At 44.2% G+C, this 13,344-nt stretch overlaps 1 protein-coding gene across 1 annotated transcript in view; it reads right to left on the bottom strand.

Annotated features, from left to right (window-relative positions):
• Positions 1 to 8,229: 8,229 nt before the first annotated feature.
• LOC123156003 (diacylglycerol kinase 4) overlaps positions 8,230 to 13,344 on the bottom strand; it is a 48,562-nt gene continuing 43,447 nt past the window's right edge. Inside the window, exons 9-12 of the mRNA XM_044574173.1 lie at positions 11,880 to 11,957; positions 11,509 to 11,596; positions 11,261 to 11,377; positions 8,230 to 9,007 (exon numbers count right to left, since the gene is read on the bottom strand). Of these exons, the coding sequence (XP_044430108.1) occupies positions 8,843 to 9,007; positions 11,261 to 11,377; positions 11,509 to 11,596; positions 11,880 to 11,957 (448 nt within the window). The 3' untranslated portion in view covers positions 8,230 to 8,842. The remainder of the gene's footprint in view (positions 9,008 to 11,260; positions 11,378 to 11,508; positions 11,597 to 11,879; positions 11,958 to 13,344) is intronic.

Raw genomic sequence — 13,344 nt, 5'->3', positions numbered from 1 at the left:
GTCAGGCAAGTCCCGGCCTCTGCTGCTGTCAGGGAAGTACCATGGTCCACCATGGTAGTACCGAGCGGCCTCGCGGTAGTACCGCGCCCCTGGAGCGGTAGTACCGCGTGTCGCAGGCTGAACTTGTGGATAACGGTTGGATTTTTCCCATGACTATATAAGGGGCGTCTTCTACCTCTAGTTGACTACCTCTTCCACCTCTAAGCTCCATTGTTGCTCCAAGCTCCATTTTCGCTCGATCTCTCTCCCTAGCCAATCAAACTTGTTGATTTGCTCGGGATTGGGTGACAAGGGCCCGATCTACACTTCCACCACAGGATATTTGATTCCCCCCACTTATCCCTAGCGGATCTTGTTACTCTTGGGTGTTGAGCACCCTAGATAGTTGAGGTCACCTCGAAGCCATACTCCATTGTGGTGAAGCTTCATGGTGTTGTTGGGATCCTCCAAGTGTTGTGGAGATTGCCCCAATCTTGTTTGTAAAGGTCCGGTTGCCGCCTTCAAGGGCTCCAATAGTGGAATCATGGCATCTTGCATTGTGTGAGGGCGTGAGGAGATTACGGTGGCCCTAGTGGCTTCTTGGGGAGCATTGTGCCTCCACACCACTCTAACGGAGACGTACTTCCCCTTAAAAGGAAGGAACTTCGGTAACACATCCTCGTCTCCACCGGCTCCACTCTTGGTTATCTTGTCCCTTTACTTTTGCAAGCTTACTTGAGTTATATCTATTGCTTGCTTGTGTGCTTATTTTCTTTGCATCATATAGGTTGTCCACGTAGTTGCACATCTAGACAACCTATTTCATTGTGAGTTTTTAATTGTTAAAGAAAAGTCTAAAAATTGTTACTTGCCTATTCACCCCCCCCCTCTAGTCAACCATATCGATCCTTTCAGTCATATATATACATCATCATATGTTGCATTATCGTTACATCATCATATCATATATCATATGTGCATGGATAAACCGGCGTTTATTGACCTGGCTTGGCTTTCAGCTACAAGTTGTCAGACCACATTCAATTATAAACCAGTGATTGTTAACCCGGTCTGGCTTTGACTACAAGTCGCCAAGATGATCATCCGGTGTTTATTACAACCCGGCACGTTTTTATTACAACCCAGAAAAATATGAGGGGAGTTGTCAGCACTCTAGATTTGGGTTATCACCCTTACTAAAAAAAGTTGGTAAACCAACGATGTGATTCAATGTCACAGGTATGATATATTTCATATTTGATTATTCTTAAGTGCAGCCTTGGTTATAAACCCGGGTTATATGTTGGGCATTATGACCCGTCCGGCGGTAAACCGCCAGGACACTTTAAACTTGTTGTATGCAGAAACAGGTTGAATAAAGCATAATTATAAATCACCGGTGTTTATTAACCCGGCCTAGCTTTAAGACGATAAGTCGCCAGTATATGATGAGGAATTATCCGGTGTTTGTTAACCCGGCCTAGCTTTGGACTATAAGTTGCCAGTAAATATTTGGATTGCGCCATTGGAATCATGTGCTCATAAATCATTGGGTTATATTATTCAAATCTTTAATAGCCAACATGGTTGGATTTTATTATGGTTATCAATAACCAGTATTATGATCAAGATTTTCAAAGTCGCTTTAGCGCAATGGCTATCCTATTATCAATGGATATGATTTATTCTACAATTGAAGCAATAGTCCCAAGTTGCTGCAGGCTTACGACCCGACACTTGGGGGCTACATTATTTAAGTTGAGATTACATCAAATACACATGTCTCATGTCGCTGCAAGCATGCACCATGACACTTGGGGGCTAATGCAAAGTCATTGTTTGCTCGCCTTATTGAAGACCCAACTCATCACATCGTAATGAGCCGGCCCTTGGGGGCTACCAATTGCTCCTGTCAACCATTCAAGGTACAAAGCTTTTTATTCATTATATTGAAGGGTCCACTGCTCAGTTGGTAAAGCACAAGGCTCTTAACCTTGTGGACGTGGATTCAAGCCCCATGATGAGGGTTACATCATATGATGTTATTTTTCATTGAAGTATATATCAAGTCCCAGCTCAATATTATCTTACTGAGCCGGCCCTTGGGGGATACACATCATTGCTCAAATCTACATGATTATATTTACAAAGTCCCTGCTCATGATTGCATAATGACCCGGCCCTTGGGGGCTACACTGGTTGAAGTTTTTATGAGCATAAGACAATTTCAAGTCCCAGGTTGCTGCAAGCATGACAACCCAACACTTGGGGGCTACATATATGGAGTATTCAGTTTTTTGCTAGTGACTGAGATGAACAACATGGATTTCTTCAAAGTGGCAGTAATTATATGGAAACAAGTCTCAAATCATCACTTTGTTCTATTCAAGACTTGGGGGCTACAGGTAATATGGATATAAGGGAGAAATATCTTCCGATTTTCAGTTTTGAGCAAACTAGATTGACCCGGCATCACCAATCATTATGATCCGGTGTCTACAACAATCATGAACCTGCGTTGGCAACAATCATGAACCGGCGTTGGAAACAATCATGACCCGGAATTATCAGTTTTTATAACCCAGTGATTTTGGAAATCATAGATCGGCAAGTTCTACATCTTCAAGCCGGCTGAATATTAGTTGAATATTTGAAGACCAATATTTTTGTCAAGTCAGAGCACTGAAGGCCAAGTCAAATGGATTCTTTATTTACAATATTTATTCTACAAGCAAATTGATTATGAAGCTGGTCTACTGACCCGGATTTTCTAGAAGGAAGAAATGACAAGGATTTAAGGATGATCATGTGCCGGTTTACAAGAATTTTTAACCCGGAGCACAACCCATCATTTTTGTTCTTGTGTTTATGTTGCAGATCAGTTCAACATGGATAAATCCAAATTAAACTGGGGGCTAATGTCGGGGATATACCCCGCGGCGTAACCCGGCCGGAAGTATAACCTAGCCGGACTGGACGACTCACTGGTAACCCGCCCGGAGCTTGGCGATTCACGAGTAACCTGCCTGATCTTGGCGGTTCATTAGTAACCCGGCGGGGTGGGTCAAATGGATGACGAGGCCCAAGGCCCAGAAGGCCGATTCACGTTTAATGGTGGGCCGGTTTATGAGGAAAGCACAAGGAATATTCCCTTACAAAGAAAGCAAGACTAGGACTCCACTTGTAATAGAGTAATCCTAATCCAACTAGGACTAGTCATGTAACCCGCCCCTTTCAACTTATATAAGGAGGGGCAGGGCTCCCCAAAGAGGGACAAGAAGCAAGAAACAATCTCTAGGGCTAGACACAACTAGAGGAGAGCCGGTTTACGGTGACTCCCTCGTGATGATAATGAGATCTAGCCTCAAACAACATGTAGGGTTATTACCGGATGATGTTTCCCGGGGCCCGAAGCTGTCTAAACCCTTGTCTTGTGTGTTGATCTGTTGTGCGTCTCTCGATTCCGACCAACCCCTTCAAGCTACCGCATAGATGTGTTGGCCTCACGACTAAGTCCTCACACTAGTACATCTGACGTGTTAATTCCACGACAACACCACCATCATGAAGATGCTCGCCAAGCACAAATGTACAAGTGCCAACAAGCCCTACTTCACGCCAAGTCCAGGCTTCATGAGCACAAGAGAAGACCGCGAGACGAGCACCACCAAGACGGAGCTACGGCTACCACCACCACTTCGGCATCTTCGCCAAGTGCTATCAAGGCATCTTCGCCTTTGGACGTATGGCATCTTTGCCTACTTCCCACGACTACGCCTACAACGACTTCATCAAGTCCAAGGCGACCACCTACAAGTGAGGGCGACACTTCCATCTTCAGAAGCCCCTCAAGGAAGATGGCCGAGCATGGGAAATTCCCTTCGGTCATGGAGACGAGCTACGAGGTGCCACATCATATGGGCCTCCAACACCAAGACGGTGACAAGAAGGTCGAGCAAGGGCCATCCCCTTCGACCACGACGATAGGAGTTGAGCATGGAGACATTTGTACCTACATCTCTCCGACACCCACATATGTCGAGATGCCCCATTTGTCATGTGAGGAGAGCCACCACCCCATGAGTGAGATGAGTGACTACACCATATATGACATTGAGAGCATTTCATATGAGAGGATGAGTGTGACCACCACTAGCCCCACACATGAGAGCATGCCACACATCCTATGTGAGGTTGAGCGCCATTTGAGTGACTCCACCAACCATATGAGTGAGAGCATCCTTGAGGGAGTGAGTGAGCCACAACACTTAGCGAGTGAGGTAGTTGACACGACATGTGAGGCCACTATGATTTCTAACGACTTAACCTCTACTCCTAGTGTGTTTTCTTCTTTGGTGCTAGCTCTCCTACATGACGACATGCCTATCCTCGACGACTCCATACCTCCAAAGGAGACGATGATGGCCATGGTGGACGATGATGCACCCCCCACATGGTTCCATCAAGATGAAGATAACAACGAATGGATCTTCGACACCTCACCTACAACACATGAGAGACACTCCAAAGGTAACATAGGTGATGGTGCTTCTCTTGTCCCACTAGTGGACTTTCTTGACATCGATTGCTCCCATGATGTTGATCACCCTATGGATTCATCACATACTATCTCTTGTTTCAATATGCCACCCATTTATGATGAATATGATGATGAGCATGTTGAGTTGTCTAGTTGTGATGCTATGCTCCATAGGATATCATGTGAAAATTCTATTGGTCACGTCATGTTTGACAATCCATTGAACTTGTCATATGCTATGAGTGAGATCTCCCATGTTGCATCATCTCAATCTCAACATAGTAACTATGCATGCCCCATTAAAATAAATCTCATTTGCACTTATGGCATAGATGACGAGATGATGGTCATTAGCTTTTGTTTTTCATGTGATGATATTGCCATGCTTCCTTTACATGATTTGCGCAATTCATCTACTATGCCATGACAAGATCACATTGTTCCAAATATGCATTGTTTTGGATGTTGTCAATATTTTCCATGTGATGTTTCCATTAATGCTCATGAGGAGACCCCCATAGTTTCCTCATACATATTAGGAGATTTTGATAAATCCTATACTTTGCATGATTCCCATACTTGCATGCACCATATGCATTCCATGAATAACAATGTTCTACATATTTCTCATGATGCATTACATTCTTTGAGTCTTCATTATGAAATACATAACAACAAACCCATCATGATGGATGACTTGTTTCTATATCACACGTCTCATTTATTTGAGCATTGGATATTTTGTGCTAACCAACACAAGCATGTGCGCATCATGATGGATGATGAGTACATATACCATGCACACACAATTTTTCCTTTGTCTTTGTTTTGTGTAGCTACCCATGTATACTCATCAACCTCTCAATCCCAAGAGTTGACGAAATGAGTTCTTGAGAGCAACGATGCTTTGGGATCACGTGAATTGTCCTTACCACCGTTCTCTTCGCGCAACGACTACGCGCATCTCTTTTACTTGTCTCTCACACAGCTATGGGCTATATATCACTTGTCACCTTATGCTCATTTTACCGTGCTCACTTTGCATGTTATGCTTGCTCCTATGCCTTTGTCATGCAATTGTGACCCTTGTTTGAATGTACCCATGATTCACCATTATGCTACTTCTTATGTGTATTTGCATGCTTGGTGAAGATACTTGTTTCTATTGCCATGTTTACCATGTGCCACATGCTATTGTTGATTCTTGTGTTGGGAGAGTCATGATGTTCCATTGCTATTTACATAGGACTTCTTGTCAACACCATGAACCTACTTTCCTCATATCTTGCTTTCATGCTTGTGCTATGACATGTCAATTATTCATGCCCACTATTTTCACACATGACATGCTTGCCATGATTCCTTCTAGTACGTTGCATCTTCGCACTACTATCTTGCTTAACTTGATCACTATGATTGCTTGCTCTGTCGCATCACCCATGTTCCACTCTTAATCGCTTTCTTGGGTTGATGACATATATGTTCATGCCTCTCACTTGATTTGTCATGATCATTGTCTCTTGTCTCCATTAGTTGCATATCTCATATCACCTTGTATTGAGTGCCAACTTGCTATGCTTATTGGTCGTAGAGACTTGGACATATTACTTATGATGCATGCTTGTTTGATTGAGCCTATTTTATTTGGTTGTTCTCGCATCATATGCCTCCATACTATGAAATGCTCCCTTGTCCTTTTTTATGATGAGCATGATGCATACACTTGTTGGGTATCTTACCACACGAATGATAGGTTTGCACTTCCGCTAACCTCATTTGTTTTTCCGAGTGTTGTTCATGTTCTTTCATTTTGAAGGATTCACAAGGCGGTACCATCACGAGACATATTGGTTATGTGAAGGCATACAAGATGCGCAACTCCATCATCCTTGAGACACTCCTAAAGGTGACCTCCTTCCCTTTGAGCCACCTTCACATATGCATATTGGATGGGTCATTCTTTCATTGTTGTTTCCTTCTTGTTGCATACATGATCCATCTCGCGAACGGAGGAGCGACATTGGATATTGGCTCTATGGACCTTCAAGTTGAGGAGCACTCACACTTCTTGGATGCACCTTCGGAACTCCACTCATGCCACGACATTGAGCATTGGTACACCACCACCTTCATATTTGTTTTGTGCTCACACATGTCATGCTCGATGGACATATCATACTCACCACAAGTTTGCACCCCATGCATGGATTGACTCACATAATGCTTGTCTTGTTGCATTTATTTCCATGTCATCCATGATATATGAGCTTGTGCATTTCCTTAGCAAATTTGTTGTGATCTTTCTTGATGGCATATTCATACATCATGATCATATTGTCCACCATCAATTACATGATAACATACACATATTGAGCATCCATTGCCATATTCATGCTATTGATAAACCGTCTCACTATGACATCATTTTGCAACGTGGTTGCATTGATCATATTCACAACAAATTTGTGTATCACAATGATTGCATTTGCTCCCATGAATGCTTTGCATATCATTCTAGATCATCTTGATAAGCTTCATGCGCTTTGTCACGAACAATCTTGCCGAACGGGCTCATACTTACTTGATGGACACTTTGTGTGCGCTAACCATTGTATTTCCGAGTGTCACTTGTGTTTGCTCTTTTTGTATGTCTATCACTCCGGAGACACCTTGGAGTACTTGGATTGTGCAATGCTTTCAACTCCGTCCAACTACAAGTCTGTCCACGACAACCGTTTCCATGGTGATGAGGATCATGATCCGAGGTCGGATCTTTCCCAAGGGGGGGGGGGGGAGGATGCAGAGCATCCTACGATCATCCCCATGTCCACTTCGACCACTCCCCATGACCCAAGGATACATAAGATGAGACCTCGACTATACGCCATTGGACACAGGTGAACTCGCTCCTCTCCAAACCTTCTCTTTTCCACATGTGAGACATGGCTACTACCTCAAACGTGTGTGCTATGCATGATCAGGAACCAATAGAAAGACCATGGAACAGCTAGGAGCATTGGACAAGACGGCGAGGACACCAAGCGCGAGGAACAAGAGGAACTACCGAAGAAGCTCCAGCGAGTGGACGTCCGGTCGACACCGGACGATCGGCCTCTCACAGCGAGCTGACGCCCGGCCCTCGGCGGACGACCAGCGCCTGAAGACCAGCCTACGCCAGCTACAGACCTCCCAGCGAGCGGATGTCCGACCCGCACAAGATGTCCGGCAATATTAACGGAAGTCCGGTGTCCCGATCACAGAACAATTTCAGTGAATGTTCGGCGCTAGCGGACGACCGGTCCCCCTGGAACCACCGGACGTCCGGCCCCTGGCTGTGTCCAGTTTCGGGCTAAAGTCCATGTACCCCTTCACTTCGGCCCCCTTTGGGATGCATACATCCATTTTAGTATGAGTACCAAGATAAACATGGTTCTCAAATTTTTTTTAAATGAGTATCAAGATATTTCTTGATGAGAAGTTACACCACACACCTGTCAATTCTAGGAATTGAACTCGGGTCGCCAGGCTGCACAACCGCATGCCCAACCACTGAGCCAAGGCTCTTTTTGCATAGATAACAATGTGGGTAACTCTTATAGTATCAAATGATAACTTTCGACCTAAAAAAATACTGAAACGTTTCAACCAAGTTTTCATGTCGTGTAACTAATGACTCACATATATAGTTTAGTACTACCTCTATAACTAAATATTTAGTTACAGAGGTAGTAACTATTAACTCCACAAAATAGTGAACAAAACGTACCTACATGTGATCTCTAGTCTAGTGCATGAGTATGCACGAGGATATGAGCTTCCTCGTAGTAATGTTGGTTATATATATCACATCACCTAACAGTTTTCATAAAGTTTCCTACTCCCTCCGTCCGGAAATACTTGTCATCAAAATGAATAGAAGGAGATGTATCTAGATGTATTTTAGTTCTACATACATCAGTTTTTGTCCATTTTGATGACAAGTATTTTCGGACAGAGGGAGTACTTGGCAAAAAAATTAGTTTGTCTTAAGCCTCACTTTTACAACAAAATTGTCAGTATCACCCTCGAATTACTGAACAATTTGCAAGAGCAACTTCATCCTGTACACATGATATTAAGTTCATAACTCAGATCAAAGCAGTGGCATGGCTACATTCTGTCGTTGCTATACAAATTCTATGTATCCACAGCTTCATATATTGTTACGGCTTTGCACGAGGATGATCAGGATTGAGCTTGTAATTCATCGAGCTTCCGGGCTGGAAGCTGAAAACTGCTCTTTGCAGGTCCAACTGGGCGAGCACATAAAATCGTCGGCTCTCATTAGCGATCTGCACCGCTGATGATCATTGATGGGTAAGGTACCCTCTTGATATCAACGAATGTCGAATACTCGGTGCTCAGTGGTTGCTTCCATGGCTCCCCATCCATTTGCATATATGCATCCCTCCATTGGCCACCTTTGATCTCTAACCGGATTGCTGCTGCCTGAAACAATTGGAACAGTTATAACATGACGTGGACACTACAATGTTGACATTGACACCTTATGTTTCTTGCTTCAGTTTTACATAATATTTATTTAATATTTTCTTTCCTTTCTTTTTATTTTCCTCATTTGCTTACCGGAGTAGCACACCAACGTGATCTCATATTTCCAGTTAATGGACTTGGAATTGATTTGTACTTCAAAGTTAACCATTTTATATTATCTGTTTTGTGGTCAGTCCCATTGGTCGTCTCTTATAAGTATGCCATCTCACTTAGATACCCACCAATCCAATTGGTTGTATCTTAAATATACCAAGTATTTAATGCAAAGGTCCACACTCTTATTAAGACAATGTGAGTCAAATTGGATGTTTTTTTTCAAAAAGGAGGATAACCCCGGCCTCTGCATCGAGCGATGCGCACAACCATTTTTATTATATTATTCAATAGAATCTGACAAAATCAAATACATGGGTCAACCCAAAGCCTCCTTCCTGGCAATCTATGTCGCTACACCTACTAGGTCAATGAAGTGTCGTGACCACGCATCAACGCACACCATCTAATCCGGTGGCCTCACTACGCCGCCCGCCGGCGAGCCGAGATCCCCGGCCGGTCTAGCAGATCCTCAACACGAACCACATGTGCACGCTCCAAGAATCCACCACCGCCATCTTCCGCTGTTCCAACTTCAGGAGAGATCCATGCATTGACCTTGCCAGGCCCAACTACCGTCGACGCCACCATGAGCCAGACAATGCCACCACCCTGCGCACGTCCATGAACGCATGTCCATTGCCGAGACCCCGCTGCGCCACGCCGCCGAGACCCGACGTCGCCGACGCGGTAGATGCCACACCGCCACCACCTCCGGCACCAGGAACCATTCGCGCTTGCCGCGCACACCCTCCATCTAAATGCCCAAGACAACGCCTCCAAGGAGGTGACGAAGCCATGGCGCCGCCGCCGCCCATTCATGAGGAACTAGGGTTTTCACCCGACACAGAGGGAGGAGGGAGCAGGGGAGTTGACCTTGCCATCACCACCAAGGAGGCAAATGACACAGGAGCGCCATCGACGACGTGGCCACCGCCATTGGCCAGAGGTTTCCCCCGAAGAAGTTCCCATCCTGGCACCCACTAAGCCCGCCACCAACACCTCCGAGCACGGATGCCGGAGATCTGGACTAGCTGATAGGGAGAGCCGCTCGCTAGGATGGTCTGCCCCAGATCTGACGGGAGGGGCACGGGGAACCACCTCACGTCAGGACGTCGTCCACCGGGACCCCGCTGCCCAAGCAGCCAAGGAAGTCCGGTCAACTGCGCTGACGAACGCCCACCGCCGGCGGACGGACGCCACCCACACCGGTCGAAGCCACCGCCTCAGATCCCAGCCCTCGCCCGAGGCAGGGGAGCAGCCGAAGGCCTCGCCGCCCCCTTCATAGGCGCCTGCACGATGAGCCGGCGGCCCCCTCCAAAGGCAACGAGGGAGAGAAAGAGGGAAGAGAGAGCCCCCAGACGGCAAGGTTTCAGTACCGCCCGAGTCACCCGTGTGGAGCGACGCGAGGGATTCAAGTTTTAACGATTTCTTTGTTGGATTGTGTTAAAGATGGTATCTAGAATATAAGAAGGTTTCCTACTCTTACCTCATTAATTCTATGCCACAGAGACAAAAATATGATATGGAGTACTGAGAGGCGATACCACATGGGAGCATAGGGAGAGGCATGAGGGTTCTATGTTGTAGTGAATTACTTCCTCCATTCCAAACTAATTGAAGTTTAAGGTTTGTCCTATATCAAACTCCTTTTAGTTTGATGACCAAGTCTATAGAAAAATATACCTTACTCCTTCCATTCCAAATTAATAGAAGTTCGAGGTTTATCTTTGTCAAACTTGTTGAAGTTTGACCAAGTCTAGAAATATATACATTGACCAAGTTTATAAGAAAATATTTCAACACGCATATTTTTCTATAGAGTTGGTCAAACTTCTTTGACTTGGGAAAAACCTCTAAGGACTGGAGAGAGTATGAAAGGTCGGTGCTCAAGTTTTATAGTTATGTTCCATGCATTAACCTGTCACCAATACACCTAAAGGTTATTTTTTCCTCACCTGTCCCACTAAGTAATATACATGCCATAAAACTATATTCTTCTATGGCGATTAACAAAAGGTAGTAAACAGCTACCACAACAGATATTCTTCATTTCATATGACTACCCAATCTAATTATTGTGTACACAAATACATGTGCTATGTGTTTGGCAGATATAAGTTCAACCATCACAAGGGATGCATGCCACCCTTGCTTCAACCCAAATATTTCAAGAAGGCCATCATCTGATTGGGCTTCGACAAATCCTTTCTAGACATAAACAAATATATAAAAAATCATTATATTATTCTCAATGAATAGATATTGCTCCAGCTTCCTTGGGATGAAATGTTTGTAAACAGGAAAAACAATAAATAATCACATCAATGTATTCATAGCACCTTTTCCAAGTATTCAGGCTTCAAATTTCCCCATGGGTTCCTTCCACTTGCATAGTTGTGAAGGTTTAACGCAACAATAGCCCTTACACTGCATCACAGCATTTTTCTGTTTAGTAATTACATGATGTATATTTGTGCGGAGAGTGATATCTAGCTACCCTAACACTGCATTATTTAGTATGTGTCCATAGTAGTCTCAGATATCCCACGTCAATTCATGACACAATCATGTTTGAGAAAAAAAAGGAGAAGAGGAACTTATGTTATCTTTTGATGTGATGGACCCAATGCTTCCAATAACTAAATGCTACGTCAATTTCAAATGTGCAGATCAGAACTATTCCACTAATACCAAGAAATTGCCAACTTGCCTTGATGGTACAGGGATGTGCTCCCACTCAGAACTGTCCATCTTCTTTATTGATAAACGGATAATGTTTGTCAGTCCCCTGATATAACAAAGAACAGACAGAATAAGAGGCCTCCCGCACAGTATTTCTCTAGTCTGAGCATTAATTATATGGACCCCTATTTTAGAAAATTTCATAGTTAAGAATGAGTAACATAGACATATCAAACTCAATAATAACAGTACACAAAATCAGAGCAGTGGGAACTAATAAACCTATGGGCATCTAAACTCTAAACTCAACCGACCAGTTACTGCTGGTTTGGGCGCGACATCGAAGCCTCGACCTTTGAGCTTGCCCTATTTCATGCCTCCACTTCAACAGAGCTTGGCCCAGTCGTGCGGTTTTGGTCTAACCGTTGGCTCAGCGGTTGTGATGTGGCTGAGATCACATCATCGTCGCCAGGTCCCTAAGCATCGATGCAAAGTCCGCACTGTGGTCCAGGGACTTGAGAACGGAGCCTGGATCGACAAAATCCTCGTTGGCTTTTTGAAATTGCATCCTTTGCCCAGACTTGTTTAAACCCGCTCCCAGTGAGAGTGGATTTAAACAGGTCTGGGCAAAAATTTCTGGAATAAAAGACGGTACGGCTGTTGATCTACAGTAAATAGTAAAAAAAATTGATATATGACAACTTGATTAAAGGGCCTATTGTTTACACCTGTTTTTCATGATAGTCTTAAAAGATGCAAGTTGGAAGATAGTTGTTGACCCCAAAAAATTTCAAGATCAAGTGTTGGCAAGGTTAAGGATGTTAAACTTCATGCACTAGCCAACGCAAACAAAAGTCCGAACTAATGGAAAGGGCTAGGCAATCCACATATACACTTCAACACCCCTTCTCACCTACACGGCATGTGGATAGACTCAAAGCCAGGATTTGAACTCAAGACCTTGGGCTCTGATACCATGTTAAGCTTCATTCACTAGCCAACGCAACCAAAAGCCTAAACTGATGAAAAGGGCTAGGCAATCCACATGTACACTTCAACAAAGGACATCCTTTATACTCCCTCTATAAACAAATATAAGATGATTTAGGTCACTAGTGATCTAATACGTCATATATTTGTTTAGAGGGAGTAGCTTTTAGTGATACAAGATCACATTGACTCCATATGTACGTTGATACTATCGAAAGGGGACCATGTTTGTGTGGTGATACTTTTTCTTGCTAAGTGCTTAGAGATCAAACTCCAAAACCAGTCAAACACCTCAACTACTTCCCTACTATCTCTCACATTTTTACTTTGTTCGAAGCCACAAAGGCATATCCATTCGAAGCTTCCAACTCCTTCCAGAGAGATAGCCATTGTAACCAAGTGCCATCCGGAGCCTCCAACACATTGGTGTTGTCAACCTCTTAACTGCTGGGAGGACCTCCAACCCCCCCCCCCCCTCCCCTGGTCAGATATTCCTAATGGTA

The sequence above is a fragment of the Triticum aestivum genome, chromosome 7B (assembly GCF_018294505.1).
Source record: "Triticum aestivum cultivar Chinese Spring chromosome 7B, IWGSC CS RefSeq v2.1, whole genome shotgun sequence".
In the NCBI taxonomy this organism is placed as follows: Eukaryota; Viridiplantae; Streptophyta; class Magnoliopsida; order Poales; family Poaceae; genus Triticum; species Triticum aestivum.
Note: the sequence above shows the minus strand (reverse complement) of the source record. Positions and strands in the feature narration are given on the sequence as shown.